The 15403-nt window shown below is 41.8% G+C and overlaps 1 protein-coding gene across 7 annotated transcripts in view; it reads left to right on the forward strand.

Moving 5' to 3' along the window:
• The window catches only part of LOC118886921 (leucine-rich repeat-containing protein 37A-like), a 281999-nt gene that overhangs the window by 10326 nt on the left and 256270 nt on the right, over nt 1-15403 (forward strand). Inside the window, exons 2-8 of one of the 7 annotated variants that reach the window (XM_036837292.1) lie at nt 2212-2330; nt 4352-6162; nt 6587-6691; nt 11551-11600; nt 12981-13035; nt 13117-13265; nt 13336-13881. In XM_036837292.1, the coding sequence (XP_036693187.1) occupies nt 2228-2330; nt 4352-6162; nt 6587-6691; nt 11551-11600; nt 12981-13035; nt 13117-13265; nt 13336-13561 (2499 nt within the window). In that variant the 5' untranslated portion in view covers nt 2212-2227 and the 3' untranslated portion in view covers nt 13562-13881. Of the gene's footprint in view, nt 1-2211; nt 2331-4351; nt 6163-6586; nt 6692-11550; nt 11601-12980; nt 13036-13116; nt 13266-13335; nt 13882-15403 lie in introns of those variants that run through there. The other 6 variants (XM_036837293.1, XM_036837294.1, XM_036837296.1 and 3 more) reach the window with 6 other exon arrangements.

Consider the following 15403-nt stretch of genomic DNA (forward strand, 5'->3'; position numbering starts at 1 on the left):
AACCTCGTTCAATGTCTTTTTCATTTAGACATTGTTTTTAATCTCTAGAAGCTCAATTTGGGTCTGTTTTACATTTTCCATGCCTGTACTTAACATTTTCAGGGTTTAGTCTGGGTTTTTTAACATATGAAATACAGTTATAATAACTTTTCTTCATGTATAATAACTTTTTAAATGTTCTTTTCTGCCAATTCTAACATCTGTATAGATGATGGGTTAGTTTTGATTGATTGCCTTTTCTCCTCAGTATGGGTCACATTTTCCTACTTCTTTGCATGCTTGGCAATTTTTCATATGATCCCAGATATTGTGAGTTTTAGTTTATTGTGTGCTATATATATTTATATTCCTGTAAAATGCTTGGGCTTTGTTTTGGGTGAAATTAAGTTACTCAGAACAATTTTATTCTTTTAGGTCTAGCTTTTAAGATTCGTTGGGTAGGAGTCCAAGTAGCCTTTAGTCTGGAGCTCGTTATTTGCAACTACTGAGACAAGTCCTTTCTGAGTATCATGAGGTTTTCCAGTCTGACTTGTAGGAACAGGTACTATTCCTACAACCCTGTGTGATATCCAGTTATTCTTATTAATCCTTTCATGTGGTTCTTTTCCTGGCATCAAGGAATTCCTCACACAAATGTACTGACCAATACTTTGTTGAATTCTCAAGAGATCCCTCTGCATATCTCCAGAGTTCTTTGTCTGTGCACTTCTTTTCTCTCTGATACTCTGCTTTGTGAACTCTAGTTACCTTGGTTTTTCCAGACTCTTAGCTCCATTTCCTCAGTCAGGGAGTCCACCAGTCTCTGCCTGGACTTCTCTTCCCTGTACCATGGCCTGAAAACTCTCTCAGAGAAGTAAGTTAGGGCAATTATAGGGATCACTTCATTTATTTCCCATCTCCTGGGGATCAATGAACTTTATTGTGTGAGGTCCAGTTTCTTGAAAACTGTTGTTTCATATGTTCTGTCTGATAGTTTCATTGTTTCAGGTGGGAGGTTAAATTGGACCTTGTTACTTCATCTTGGCCAGAAGCCAATAACATTCTTTAAGTCTGTTTTGTTTTGATACAGGGTCCAATTAAAGATTAGGCATTGCATGTCGTGTCTTTGTTTCCTTTAATCTAGAATATTTCCCTCCTTTTTTTTTCTTTTTTTTTTTTTTTTTGGTCTTTTATGACATTGGTATTTTTGAAGAGTCTGAGCCAGTTGTCTTGTAAGTTGCCCCACAATCTGGATTTGTCTGTTTCCTCATTAGATTCAAAGTAAACATTTTGGGAAAGAATACTATATAGGTGATGTATTCTTCATACTTCAGCACTTCAGGTGGCCCAGTGCTAAGTTTGATCACTTGACTAAGGTGGTATCTTCCATATCTCTCCATTGTAAAGTTATTTTTCCCCTTGGTAATTGATAAATAATATGTGGGGTGATAGTTTGGGATCAGTGAAGATCCTACTTTCAAACAACTCTTCACCCAACTGTGCATCAGTGATAATCCTTGTCTGAATCGATTATTACATTGATAGTTGCAAAATGACACTTTCCTAATTCTGTCATTCCTTTTGCATTTATTAGCTGACATTATTCTATAAAGAAGAGCTCCCCCACTTTTCATGTTGAGTATCATTATGAACTCATGTGCTTTTTTTAAAATTAACTATGTTATACCTTATTATAATGATAATGTTATTCTTTGGAATGTTCCTTTTGTCCAGATTTGGCCAATGCGATCTCTGTTATTGTTTAACCACATGATGCTTTTTTATTACTAGAATAATTAGTAATATATTACTACTCACAAATAGGAACTGAGAAAGGGACTCCAGAAGGTGCGGTCTTATTCAGACTCTTCTTAGAAGTCTGCCTTCTTCCTGTGTACTCTCAACCCAAAGTGAGGCTTTTGGGTGGGAAGGAGATACTTCTGAATTAAACTACAGATCAGTGTCACCCAATTCTAATCCCTATTCCCTTTTTGCTAGACATACCATACCTACTGCCATCCTAATCCTTCTGTTGGGCACCTCTCTCCTCCTCTATATTTATTTATAACAGTCAAAAGCAGCAATTGGCCAACCAGCCCTTATCCAGTTCTCCAGTCCATATGCCCCAAGAACTCCTTTTTGCACTGGTCTGTGGTGGCCTTGGCCTACCTCTTCTACCTACTCGAGTAACTCTTTTACCACGAATTTAATTACCTGTGTTTCCATTTATAGGATCTTACCTAGCCGTATGGCCTCCTGCCTCTGCCAATTTAAAACTACTATTGAGGTTGTCTGTCAGACAGTCAAGCTGCGTTGTGACAGTGAATGCCTGACAGACGTCACACGTTGTGGTGAGTCTCAATTGCAGGATAATAAATTTTTAATTTAATTTTTTAATTTTTAAATTTTAAATCAATGATAAATTTTAAAACTAATGATGTAATTGCATTATTTTAATTCATTCATTCAGAGTTCCAGCTTCCTAAATTTCTCAGAACTAGCCCTTGCTAAAAATCAGATTCTTGATTACATTATTAAGCTAATAATAGCTCAGTTACATTGTTAGCTTAATAATGTAAATGATCCACATACATAAAGGAACAAGAGAAGGGAATGGAAGGGGGAAGGGAATTAACATTAATGGCCACATATCCTATGCTGTGCTCTCTGCAAACGAGAACTTATTCATATAGTGCATCACAGTTTGTAAACTGATTTTATATACATTAGGTCTCAAGTACCCTTTGTCTTATAGGACAGATATAAATATATTTTTGTTTATTTTGTTTGTTTCTGCAATTTTATAAAGAGTACAAGAGATGCTGTTTTATGTCCTATTTGGAGCCTGAGAGTTTCTGGTTCCATAACCAGAAGCTGCTACCTAGCCCTTCTAATGGCTGGGAGAGCTAGTTTATTCTTAGACTGTCCAGCTCTGAACTTGCTCTGAATCTCAAGCTTTTCTATCCACAAAACACTCAGGGGCTTTCAACTATTTTTCTATATATTAGATTTATTGGCACTAACTTGATGACTTCCAAAATGTGCTATCATGCCCAGGTAGCTTGAATACAGGTGTCTTTCAGTGATCGAGAGCACCTGATAAATAATAACACTTTGCTACTTGTATAAAGACAATATTGCTGATTTTTCAACACAATTTTATTTTTTTTTTGGCCGTGCCACACAGCTTGTGGGATCTTAGTTCCCCAAGCAGGGATTGAAGCCGGGCCACAGCAGGGAAAGTGCCGGGTCCTAACCACTAGACCACCAGGGAACTCCCCCAAACAATTTTTTTTACTAATTATATTACTCCCTTCTCCCGCAGAAGTGGGCAGTAAAGGCATTTTTAATCTCCTTTTACAGGTGAGGAAAAACAAGATCAGAGGTGTAAGTGCTATGACCCTAGTGCCTCGATCTCCTGTCCCCAGTTTGGGGCTCTCTGCAAGCCCATGCTCCTCCTTTCTCATGACCCTTCCCTCCTCCTTGACCCTCACCAAAAATACTTTTAATCCTTTTGGAAGAGAAGCCCAGCTACACAATGGTACACATTACCTTCACACAGTCAGAAGCTTTGGATGGTTCCCCAAGTAAAGCTGGAAATATTAGAAGGAAAATGAAATGAAAGCAAAGTAGCCATCTGACAGAAGTTGCTTTTTCCCTTCTGCATTTTACGACCTCAAGTATTATTCCACTGATTTGTTGAACGTTCCACATTGGCATACAGTCTGGCAAATCTCTTAACTTATAGCCCAGATCCCTGCCCAAATTTTAGCAAAGAGCCAGGGTGGATATAGTGTTTTTTTCTGTATAGAGCCTTCTGTTACGGGGGCTGGGATATATGGAAGCAGGGACTGAGCAAAGGACTCGGTGGGTGGGTGGAGAAGGACATGTCCAGATGACGACCTGTTAGTGGCGGTTGTAGTCGTGGTCATCTGTGACAGTAGCAAGAACGCAAGCACACTGAAGAGGTGGAGAGAGGAAGCCTCACACTCCTCTGCCTCTGAGGCAGGACAGGATGGGGTATGTGAATGTGAGGAGTCACAGTAGATCTGCGGAGAGCCCAGCTGAGTAGGGGAGTATTTGTCTTCCAGCCTTGGCTTTTCTTGAGTACTGGCCCCTGGGAACCACTGGAGTAATCCTGAATATAGTTACTATATTTCACACTACAGAATTTTCTGAGTAGATAGCCACTTTTTCAAGAGATATCTTTTTCACATTTTGTTGTTGCCAGTCATAGGCTTAAGTGTGGGCTTCTTTTTCTCCTAAGTGGCACTCAAACGTTGACTGATTCCTAATTCATTTGGCTGTGGACTGACAAAAATCTGTCCCATCAGTCTTCAATGATCAAAAACAGTCTCTTCTTTTTTGACAGACGAAGAAACATCTCTTGGGAATGCAGAAGGATCGTTGATGAAGGTGTTACAAGCCCGGAAGAAGAACAACAGCACCGAGCTGATTATTGAGTCAGAGAGGGCATCCTCAGATAAAAGTGCTGTCAGCTTGTCAGGCTTCATGAATGAGCAGCTGGACTTTAATAATAAAAGTGATATTATCAGTGCACGAAATTACATACTGCCTTACATCTCAGAGGGAAATCTAGGAGATGTGGAATCAACATTATTACCATTCCTTCAACTTCTTTTTTCAAATACACAAGATGGAGATATGCTCCTGGGCCTTTTGAAAAACAATACAAGGAGCCCTTCTGTTAAACCTGTACACAAGAATTCAACTAATAAAAATAAATTGAGGAAACTCCATTTTCTGGAAAATGTGTTAGATGCAGAAACTCAAGAAAAATTTGATGAGGTTAAAAAGGAAGAAAAACCTGCCACGCGTACACGTTCCAACCTTTTAAGTGCCATGTTTAAACGCTACCTCTATCTAAAGAAATTGGAAACTCCCCAACCACAGAAAGACAGCCCAGCAAAGACTGAGAGTACCGAGGAAAAGCTGCTGAGAGTGAACAGGGTCCTCAAGGGCCCAAGGGGCCTACAGAAAATGCACCTCCAAGCAGTGGGAGATGAGAGCGTCAGGGGGAAACAGAATGCCCAGCCATCTGTGGCGAGCACTGCCGAAGAAAGAAGGCTCAGGAGGCCATCCCCAGGAAAGCGGAAACAGCTTCTCACGGTGCAGAGGCCCAGGAAGCTGGTGGGAAAGTCCTCCAATGGGGAGTCTTCACTCATAAAGGAACAGAAGGCAGCAGGCTCCTCTACCCTGAAACAGTACTTCAAGGTCAGGCCTTCTGCCTCCATCCCTCCAAAATCCCCATCTGAGGTTAAAAGCAAATCAAAAGACTTATCCAACACTATAGTTGTTTTAGAGGATGCAAAGGCTAGAGTTAGAAATATTAAGGATTTTGAACTAATCTCACATTCTGGGAAAAAATACATCTTCCATAAAATTAGGACTCATCGGGTCCAGAGAAAACCCAAAGGCAAAAGGAGTCGAAAGTTCAGAAAGAAAAGTTCACTCAGTAGAATGATGCTTGCAAGCCCTCCGTTCTCTGTAGTGAGGAGTCTCATAAATTCCCCTCCGCGAGAAGCTGTTTCACCTTCAAGAGAAGTGACTTCTCAGGAAAATCCTTTTCCAGAATTATTTTCTCTTTCAGACCCTTCTACAGAAAACACTACTTCAGAAAACAATACTGCACAAAATGTTTCTGAAGAAGTTATTTCTTCAGGAAACTCTACTCTGCCCGGAGGAACCGGCCCTGAAAACACTACCCATAAGGATGTCTCCACTGCACATTCTGCTGTTGCTGCAGACAACAGTATGCCACCTGTTCAACACACCAACGAAACACAGTGGGAGCACCACAACACGGGCACTGAATTATCCTCTAAGCCCACAGGCTTCACTTTCCCAGGGCTCACATCCCCGGGTGATCAAGTTGAAACTCAGCTAAACCAGCAGCTACGGTCCCTCATCCCCAACAATGACGTGCGAAGGCTCGTTTCTCGTGTTATCCAGACTTTGATAATAGACTGCTCGGACACCCACGTGCAGCTGGCCTGTGCCAACCTCATCTCTAGAACAGGCCTCCTGATGAAGCTTCTCAGCAAGCAGCAGGAAGTAAAGGTGTCCAAAGCGGAATGGGATATGGGCCAGTGGAAAAGTGACAACTATATCAGTGAGAGCACGGAAGCCCAGAGTGAGCAGAAAGAGCAGGAGTCAAGTGAGGTGAGGAGAACCCCTGAAACATGGGACCTGGACTTTTACTCAGTTTAGGACATGCCATGGCCGTGCCCAAGCAGGAATACCACGGGCTCCTAGTCTGTATCTTATCTTCAGCCATGACACTGGCTAAGACAGTGATCTCCCACTTTGCTCATTGAGAGAGTGTGCCACTATTCCTAGCGTAGATGAGAAAAGGACATAACGCAAGATAAATAAATTGTAGATAAATAAATTGTAGAAGAAAATGCTAATGATAAGATTAATAACATTAAATTTGGCTTGTTCTTATAGAAGCTACTCGCCTGAAAGGATTGGGTTTTACAGTAGTTTAAGAATAGTTAGCTATTGTTTAGAATAGGTTTAAGAATAGTTAGCGTTCATCCCTTCTATCTCCTTGTTTGTAAAAAATTGTGATTTATTTTTTTAGCTCACAAAAGAAGTTCCAGGATATGGCTATAACAACAAACTCATCTTGGCAATATCTGTAACTGTAGTAGTGACGATTTTGGTTACACTTCTCTGTCTCATTGAGGTAAGGACAATAATTCATTCAGATTCAGAACCCACAAACTGAGAATCAAAGCCACCTTTCCACCTACTACTACTTGATTCTTCTCTTTAGTCATGAGGACTGAGATACACTTTGTTCTTTTACTGAAAAGTATATTCCCAGGATTTTATTTTCTTTTTTTTTTTTTTTTCTTTTGGCTACATTATGTCTTCATTGCGGTGCGTGGGCTTCTCATTGCGGTGGCTTCTCTTGTTGTGGAGTACGGGCTCTAGGCACGCGGGCTCAGGAGTTGTGGCGCACGGACTTAGTTGCTCCGCAGCATGTGGGACCTTCCCAGACCAGGGATCGAACCCGTTTCCCCTGCACTGGCAGGCGGATTCTTAACCACTGCGCCACCAGGGAAGTCCCCACAGGATTTTGAAAGGAACTCCACTCCCAGGAGATCTCTATGGAATTGGATCCATGATAACAAGCCATTGGACTGTTTTGACAAGTTAAGTTTATAAGAAGGTCAGAGTTGACATGATAGTAAAATTTCTTCAACTCAAAAACTATGCTGCTTTGATGTACTCGCCAGTCACTCTCATTCTACTGTTTATTTCTTTCCTTGTTGGCTGAAGTGATGAGAGACATACGATCTCCATACTCATGGAGCTATCAGTCACCCTGGGAGGGCTAAAAGGACATGCCTAAAAGATCAAAGTGTGATCTCGTCAAATCCTTAGACTTACTTAGGAGCTTCCTTCTCCAGTGTATTAGGAATTGTGTAGGTAGGTTCCATTAAAACACTGCAAGTAAAATCCTGCAGCAGGCTACCCTAAAGCATGTCATATTTATAGTAGCCTATTCCTGGAGCTAGCCTGTTTATCTTCTGTTCAGTTACATAATGGTTTATTAATTTTCCCAACAGGCAGTGGCTAACATTAAAAGAGTGATTTTAATAAGCTGGCAATCTTGATTCTACCCTACCAGTCCAACCTACTTTATTTACCTTTTCTCTTGTAATGGCAGCCCTCCATTGCAGCCAAAGCAGCTCCTCAGTATACGCTAGTTACACCACATCCATGCCTGCTTTTGTCTGTGCCTTTGGCCATCTAAGATTCCTTGATTTTGCTTTGCCTGTGGAAGTCCTATGAATCTCTCAAAAGCCAACTCAAGTTCAGATATCTTTCTTCATAAAGCCTTCCCTGCATACTCCAGCCCTCCTGATCCTAGTCCTGTGAGGTTTGTCACCATTTCTTAGGGGCCATAGCAAAGCAGTCCCCTCCCCTCAGAGCTCACAAAAGTGGGAAGCAGTTTTTTAAAAGGCAGCCCCCCAAGAGAGAAACAGCAAGGTTAGCACATCATGGAGCTGAGCAGAGATGTGTAAGGACCAATGGCTTCCTGGCCTATCAGACTTGAATAAAACCTGACATGATGTACTAACTTCTAAAGAGAAATGTGTCTATCTGCAGGAGGGTTGGTCAGTAGTGAAAGCATAGAAAAGGTGAGGAGAGACCAACATGGGCAGCGCCCATCCTCACATTGCCCGAGAGTAGAGATGGCACCTTAGGCAGCAGAACTGAAGAGTCAGGCCCACTAGCCAGGCTGTGCCTGTTGAGGAGATGGATGGATCCAGCTGCCTCAGGCCTTCCCATTAACTTCTGGATTCAGCTGATTCCTTTTCTTTTTTTTTTTTTTTTTCACACACACACACTGTATTTTATTTTTACAAGAGATAAATCGACTGACACCAAGCATTGTATATGGATGACCACAACAAAAGCAACAATGATTACAATTACCAAACATGAAACACACTCATACTATGTCATAATATTGACATTCAGTCCAGTAATCCTCCACTGTAACAGCTCCTTTACTTTGCAGTGAAAATTGATTTGTATATTCTTTGCCTCTGAGTTCTTGTTGGATTTTTTTTTTTTTAATTCAGACAGAAAGTCACAAAAATTATACTCATCCTCATCAGTTCACTCAGTCCCATGTAATTAAATTTTTTTTTTCATCTTGATCTTTTGTTAGCACTTTTATGAGTTCATCAGTTTTTCATTAGACTTCTGAAAATGCTTATACATTCAGTTCAGCAGTAACTGATTCCTTTTCTAATTCTGTTGTCACCAAGTAGCCTTCGATCGTGTGATTGTGCTTTAGTGTGCCACGGAGGCCTGTCTCCACAGAAGGTAATTCTCTGATTGTGTAGACACGGATGCCCTGTGTGTAGAACAGATGTATTTCTCATTGTCAAGTAATAATTTGGCATTCTGATTTTTGATCAATCCTGTGATATTGATAAAGTGAGACTGCCACAACAGGAAGACGCGAGTTGTCTCTTGGTGAGGAAGAGTATGATTTCTGAGCCTAGGAGGCTGGGGACTAGCATGGGGTCAGCTTGCTAGTCATTGGCCATTGCCCAGACTGTCCCCTCTACATCTCCAGGTGGCATGTGGCCTTTTGCTTTTTTAGAATTTCTGTAAAGTCCCCTTTTTATTGTTTCTAACTTCTCTAGAGTTTAACCTTGCATTTGTTGTGTTTTGTTTTGTTTTGTTTTGTTTTGGCCTGCGGGATCTTAGTTCCCCAAGTAGGGATTGAACTTGTACCCTAGGCAGCGAAAGCGAGGAGTCCTAACCGTTATTTCCTCTCCCCACTTATATGATAAGCTCTTCGAGGACAGGGGCCATGCAGTGTTCTTCCTATGGTAGACACTAATGGTGTTCAACGGAAGAGAGATGAGGCGTTATGTCAATTCCACAGTGAGGAATCATGCAACCGAATATTTATTTGAAGTAGCATCGAGTCCAGCAATAGACCCATGTGTTCTTAAGACTTCTGAAATGTCATGTTTTAATATTCCAATCAGTGGGGGAAAATGAATAAATGGCGATAGACTAGCTGCCTAACTATTTGGGGGGTAAAGAATAGCAGATCCCCATTTTTCATCTTAAATAAACATATTTCCAAAAATGTGAAAAAAGACCACATAAAGGTATTAGAAGGAAATAAAAGCAGTATTTTTATAATCTTTTATAATCTTCAGAGCCTGATGCCACAAGCAGAGCCTTTGATATAGTCCACCATCTTGTCTGTGACACCAGCTTAGCACTGATTCATGCCAAGCGTAAGATGAAGAGTTTTCCATATATTGTCTGATTTAATGCCCACAGTTCTGTGAGGATGATATTACTATCCCTCCTTCGTAGATGAAGGAGATCAATGTAAGGCCCCAGTGGCCAAACCAAAAGCAGAAGCCAGTTTCACCCGACTGCAAAGCTTGTGCTCCCTACTTCACTCTTTTGTCTTGTCTCCTTAGAGACAAAAACACTGGAAAGATTCGAAACACTGAAATTCAATGAAAACCAGTATTTCTTTACTATAAAGAGTTTTTTGTTTGTTTGTTTGTTTGGGGGTGGCGGGGTTTGGCCGTGCTGTGCAGCTTGCGGGATCTTAGTTCCCTGACCAGGGATTGAACCTCGGGCCCCAGCAGTGAAAGCGCCAAGCCCTAACCACTGGACCCCCAGGGAACTCCCAAGAGTTTTATAAGTCAACAAGAAGAAGACAAACAGTCCAGGGGAAAAGGGGGCAAGGGCTGTGCAGAGTAGGAGGTGTGTTGACAGTCTGCCACCATATCTGCCCGTCCTCTCCTCATGGCTCATGTGGGGTGGCTTTTGTTAGCCAGGCCTTTGTCACCTCATGACGTAAAAATAATCTCTAATATTTTCTTCAAGTACTTTTATAATCTGTCTAGAATTTGTTGTATTTGTTTTTTAGTGTGGTTGAGGTCGGGGATCTAACTTTCCCCCCCCCCCACATGAAGATCTAATTGTTTTCAAATCTTTCACTGAATGGTTTATTCTTTCTTCCCTGGTCTCATATACTATCTTCATCTGGACTCTATTCTGTGATCCAGTTATCTTGTCCTGTACCAGTACCAATATCACACTGCTTAATTCCAGTTGCTCTATGACATATTTTATATCAGGTAGGGCAAGGTCCTACTCTTTGACCTTCTTTTTCATACATTTCATAACTATTCTTACACATATTCTCTACCAAATGTCGGCTGGCCAGGTTTTATTTAAAAATTATTTTGGATATAAATGGATTGCATTGAATTTGTAGGTTAATTAGATGAGAATTGACCTCTTTACAACATTCTAGGAGGATGGTATCTCATGCCATGTAGTACTTCTTCTTAATGTCCTTCAGAAAAGTTTTAATATTTTCATCACATAGGTCTTACAAATTTTTGGTTAAGTTTATTCCTAGGTACTTTATGCATTTTTATTGATATAGTAAACGGGATGTTTCTTCTGTTTTTTAGTGAGTTATTTGTGTTACATGGGAAAGCTATTGAGGCTTATATGTTGATCTCTTGATTTTGTATGTAGCCATCTTACTCATGTTACTTCCAATAAAATTTCGGTTGATTCTTTTGGTCTTTTTAGGTCCCTCATTTCATATGCAAATGTGTTTGTCTCTTCCTTTCCAAGACTTCGTTTTTCTTTTCGTACTGATTAAGACCTCCTCCACATTGATCGATAGTAGCAGTAATGATGGGCATCCTACTCTTGTTGTTGACTTTAAAACAAGGCTTAGGTTTCTGCTAGATACTTTTATTTTCTTTTCCTACTTCTAAGAGTTTTTATTAGGAACGATCTGTTGAACGTTATCTAAAACAGTCAATAAAATATATCGCCAGCTGCATGCAAGACCCTAAGTTAGGTACTGTGGAAGAGGCAAAGGATTATTAAACAGGGTAGAATTCCTTTCCTTAAAAAAGTTATCATCTCACTGGGTAGATAAGATTTAAAGTAAAAAGGAATGAATAAGGATTTGGAAATAGTTGTAATGGATAATCATGATCATGTTTTCTTTCAAAACAGATTTATTCTCATCGAATTGCAAAAGGGGAAGATAAGAAAAGAAGCAGAAGGTAAATATTGGTCTTTTAAAGCAGAATTTTACAACTAGAGGAGAACTTAGAACTCACCTATTTCAATTTCCTCACCAAAGGCAGGAAGAATGTTTAATTACCCTAATGGTTTACCCTAATTTATTGATCAGCAGAATTAGCTCCCCAGCCCAAGCTGAGTTAGAACAGGACTGGCACAGATTCATCTGCTTTCACTAGTCCTTTAAGGAAAGAGGGTGGACGGGGAGAGGTTTTGGTTGCACCTGTTCCTGCTGGCCTGGTGCCTGGTTCCTAGGCATCAGGCCAGGCCAGAGGCCTTCTAGGAGGCTCTGGGGTAGGGAGGGCCACATGGTTGGGGATTTAGGGGCTGGCCTCACTCAAAGCTGACGAAAGGTAGCACATATGAGTCCCTTCTGTAAAGTGGCAAGAAAACTTCTCTTTTCACCCTACTGTTTTTCAGGCCCCTACTCTCTATTCCCTTTATCCAAACCTCATAGAACTTTAACCGGGAGAAACTTTAGACAGTAGTTTGTCTCTTCCTTTTATAATAAGGAAATGGAGAAAGAGAAAGGGAAAATATCTTGCCCCATGGTTATACTGCTAGTGATTATCAAAAAGAAGATGGTCCCTTTCCACTGAGGACTTCTCTACTGATCACACTGTGCTTGGGCTGTGAGCTACGTTTTATGTCACAATTCAGTATACACATACTATATGGGCATAAGTAGTTTCGGAAACAAACTTATTGTGAACTCTGATTTTTTTCTATTCTATTTGTATTCAAAAAGAGTATTTTGTGTTTCCCTGCTGGTCATGGCCTTTAAACTGATTTCACAATTCACGACACCTCAGTGACAGCCTGCAATATGAAAGTCAGAGAGCTATAGATAATTTTGCTAGTTGGATTCAGGTGTTTACTTGTTGTGATTCAACTTATAGGATAGGATAGAGCAGCCAGGAAAATAAAAGCACCTTCTCCCCACACCCACACCCCCAGCAAATGCTGCATGTGCGACTAAGTCCAAAGCAGACTGCTGTGAAGCGCATCTAGAGAGTAACGTGTTTCTGCCCAGCGCCATAGTGCAGTGTTTTCTCTGCACGAGGGCTCTTGGCCAAGGGCCAAGAAAGGTGAACGGGGCTGAAAATCCTGCCTATACTCCATGTTAAGCCACATGCAAAGGTCTCCCCAGAGACACTGGGAGGCCATTTTGGACAGACACAGAGAACTTCTGGAAGGCCAGCATGCATGGAATGATTTTCAAGATCCCGGGTCTGTGGTGATTTTGCTCACTGTGATTATGGACTGAGGTACCCATTTAGTACTAATAAATCCAGAGATAACACATTGTGAGAGAGATGAAAAATGACATGTAACACTAACTGTGTGTGTTTTCCTCTAAGGGGCTTTTTTCGATTTCTGCTGCATAAGAGAAGCTCAGGGGAAAGTGAGAGTCAGGTAAATTTGAGGGGGATATAGTACTGTGGCCAGAGAAAGCAGGGGAGATGCTGAATTAATATTTCCCTTTCTGTGTTCCAGGAGGGCTTTTTCGGAGAAGGCGGCCACTTTGGCTTAGGGATATGTATAGGCCTCTCAACGCCACATGCAAGGAAAACATGGCACAGAAGCTACACGACAGGGAGTCTTCTGATGAGGATGAGATATTCTATAAGGATGCAGGGTAAATGATAGGGGACAATTTAAAATTCTCCTCTAAAATGAGGAAATAATGAAAACTATAATTGTTCCTTTCAAAAGTAAAAGCCTTGGCATTATTCTTCTTACCCCAGGGAAGTCATCAAAGCCCCAGCAGAGAAGCTTCTGGCTGCATATTGGGTTGATGAAGGGGCGGGTGAGGAAAGTGAGACAACACACGAGACTGCCACAGAGTGAGCCCTGTTCTGCCTCAAGCCACCTGCAAATTTTATTTTCTAATATTGGCTTCTCAGCATTGCTTGCAAAATACTTATTTTTCTCATACTAAAATGTATAAATTCATAGCCAAGTCTAACCATGTGGTAAGGAATTAAAATGTAAATAGTTGAATATTTATACACCACTAACAAGGGCCTGCAAGAAGAAGCAGAGCTGAAACTAGAATCCCTCATGGTAGCCAGTACTTCCACAAGAGGAAATGTGGGCAAAGGAGGATGAGTAAGAGGATGAAGAGGGGCTTCCCTCCCTTGTTTCCCCAGTATCATCAGTCCCTGGGAACTGGAAAACATACCATCCTCAAGGGGCATAGATCATTAAATCAAATAGCAATTTAATCTGGTGCTCTCTCTCCTGGTTCACCAAGTACCAGTTATTTACAATATGCTCGACCTCCTGCCCATAGAGGACCATCTACTTCTGGCCCCTCTCGTACGGTCATTGGGGTTGCCAGAATATTTGGATCACTGGGTCTCCCTCCACTGTGAAGCCAAGGCCCGACTTTTCTCCCAAGTTCTCAAACTCATGTACAAATGTGTACCCTGTCTTGGTAGGGGTTTCTCCACCATTTCAAGCTGGCGGAAAATTCCCATTGGGTTGTTTTTTTCTTTAAAAAGAAATCCCAACCCTTGGATAACTAGCAGGGAGGTGCCAGAAAGACAGGGTAAAGAAGAATGTGTGAGAGCAGCCATTGCCCAAGACGGCCCCCCTCAGGCCCTGGCCTCTCCTGACCCCACTGCGGGTCAGCTGTGTGCTGCTCGGCTCCCTCCAGCTCAGCCCAGCACCAAACCTACCCACCTCCTGCCTCACCCAGCACAGGCCCAGGGCTGCATTATTCCAAGTGATTATATAGTGACAGTGCCACCTGCGGAAGGTGCAAAGGCTCTTCCACTCCTGCCAAGAAAGTCATTAATCACATTTCTTAAGTCAGTGAGAGTTAAATACATTAATGAGTAAAAGAAATTCTGAATGAACAAGATTTGATAATCTACCAAAATGACCACAGATATTGCTGGTGGTTTAGTAATATGAGGTGAAGGACTGTGCAAGCCATGGGGTGATAGCACACGGTCCCCCAGAGGATCAGTGGGCCTGGGAGATAGCCCAGCAGGTTCTGCCAGTTGGGTGGGGTTCCAAACAAAGTGAACGGCCCATCAGTTCTTCTGAGTTATGAGTTTGCTGATGCTGCATGAGAGACATCTGTTCTCTCAGTGCCTGCCCAAGTCACCTCCCAAAGGTTCTTACTGAGAATGAAAAACAAGTGTTTTTCTCTGGGCGGTGACTTCAGTGAGCCAACAAGTATTTACTGTGTTTAAGGCGCATGACTAATACTACTAACAATAGGAAGCAGCAGCAGCTAACATTTACCACTTGCTTGCTTGGTGCCAAGCCCTGGGTTAGGCATCTTATGGTCTTATTTAGCCCAACAGTCCGTGGAAGCATATCTTGTTAGCCTCGTTTGACAGATAGGAAACAGGGTTTAAAGAATGTAGGTAACCTGCTCAAGGACCCAAGGCCCCACGTCCAAAAGTGTGAGTTAAAGTTGGAGCCCAGAACCGTTAGACTCCAACAGGGATGCAGAGACGTATAAGCTGTGTTTGCCACCAAAGAGTTGATAATAATGAGGAGAATGAGGCAGCTGCTGTTTATTGAGCACCTGCTATGGACCAGGTACAGTACTAGGCACTTTGGTTACACTATTAGGTCACAAGAGCGGAAAGTCCCCATGCCCGCTCAAACTCTGTAATGAGTGGGGGTCTGATTTCAGTAAGAGAGGTGGTCACAAAGACAGGGAGCTGACGAGAAACCAGGGGTAGAGGTCCTTGTACTGCTGGGCTTCCCAAAGTGTGGACCAGGATTCCAGGTAGCTCCAGGTTCCTAGTTTGGGATATTT

Source organism: Balaenoptera musculus, chromosome 20, assembly GCF_009873245.2.
Source record: "Balaenoptera musculus isolate JJ_BM4_2016_0621 chromosome 20, mBalMus1.pri.v3, whole genome shotgun sequence".
Lineage (NCBI taxonomy): Eukaryota > Metazoa > Chordata > Mammalia > Artiodactyla > Balaenopteridae > Balaenoptera > Balaenoptera musculus.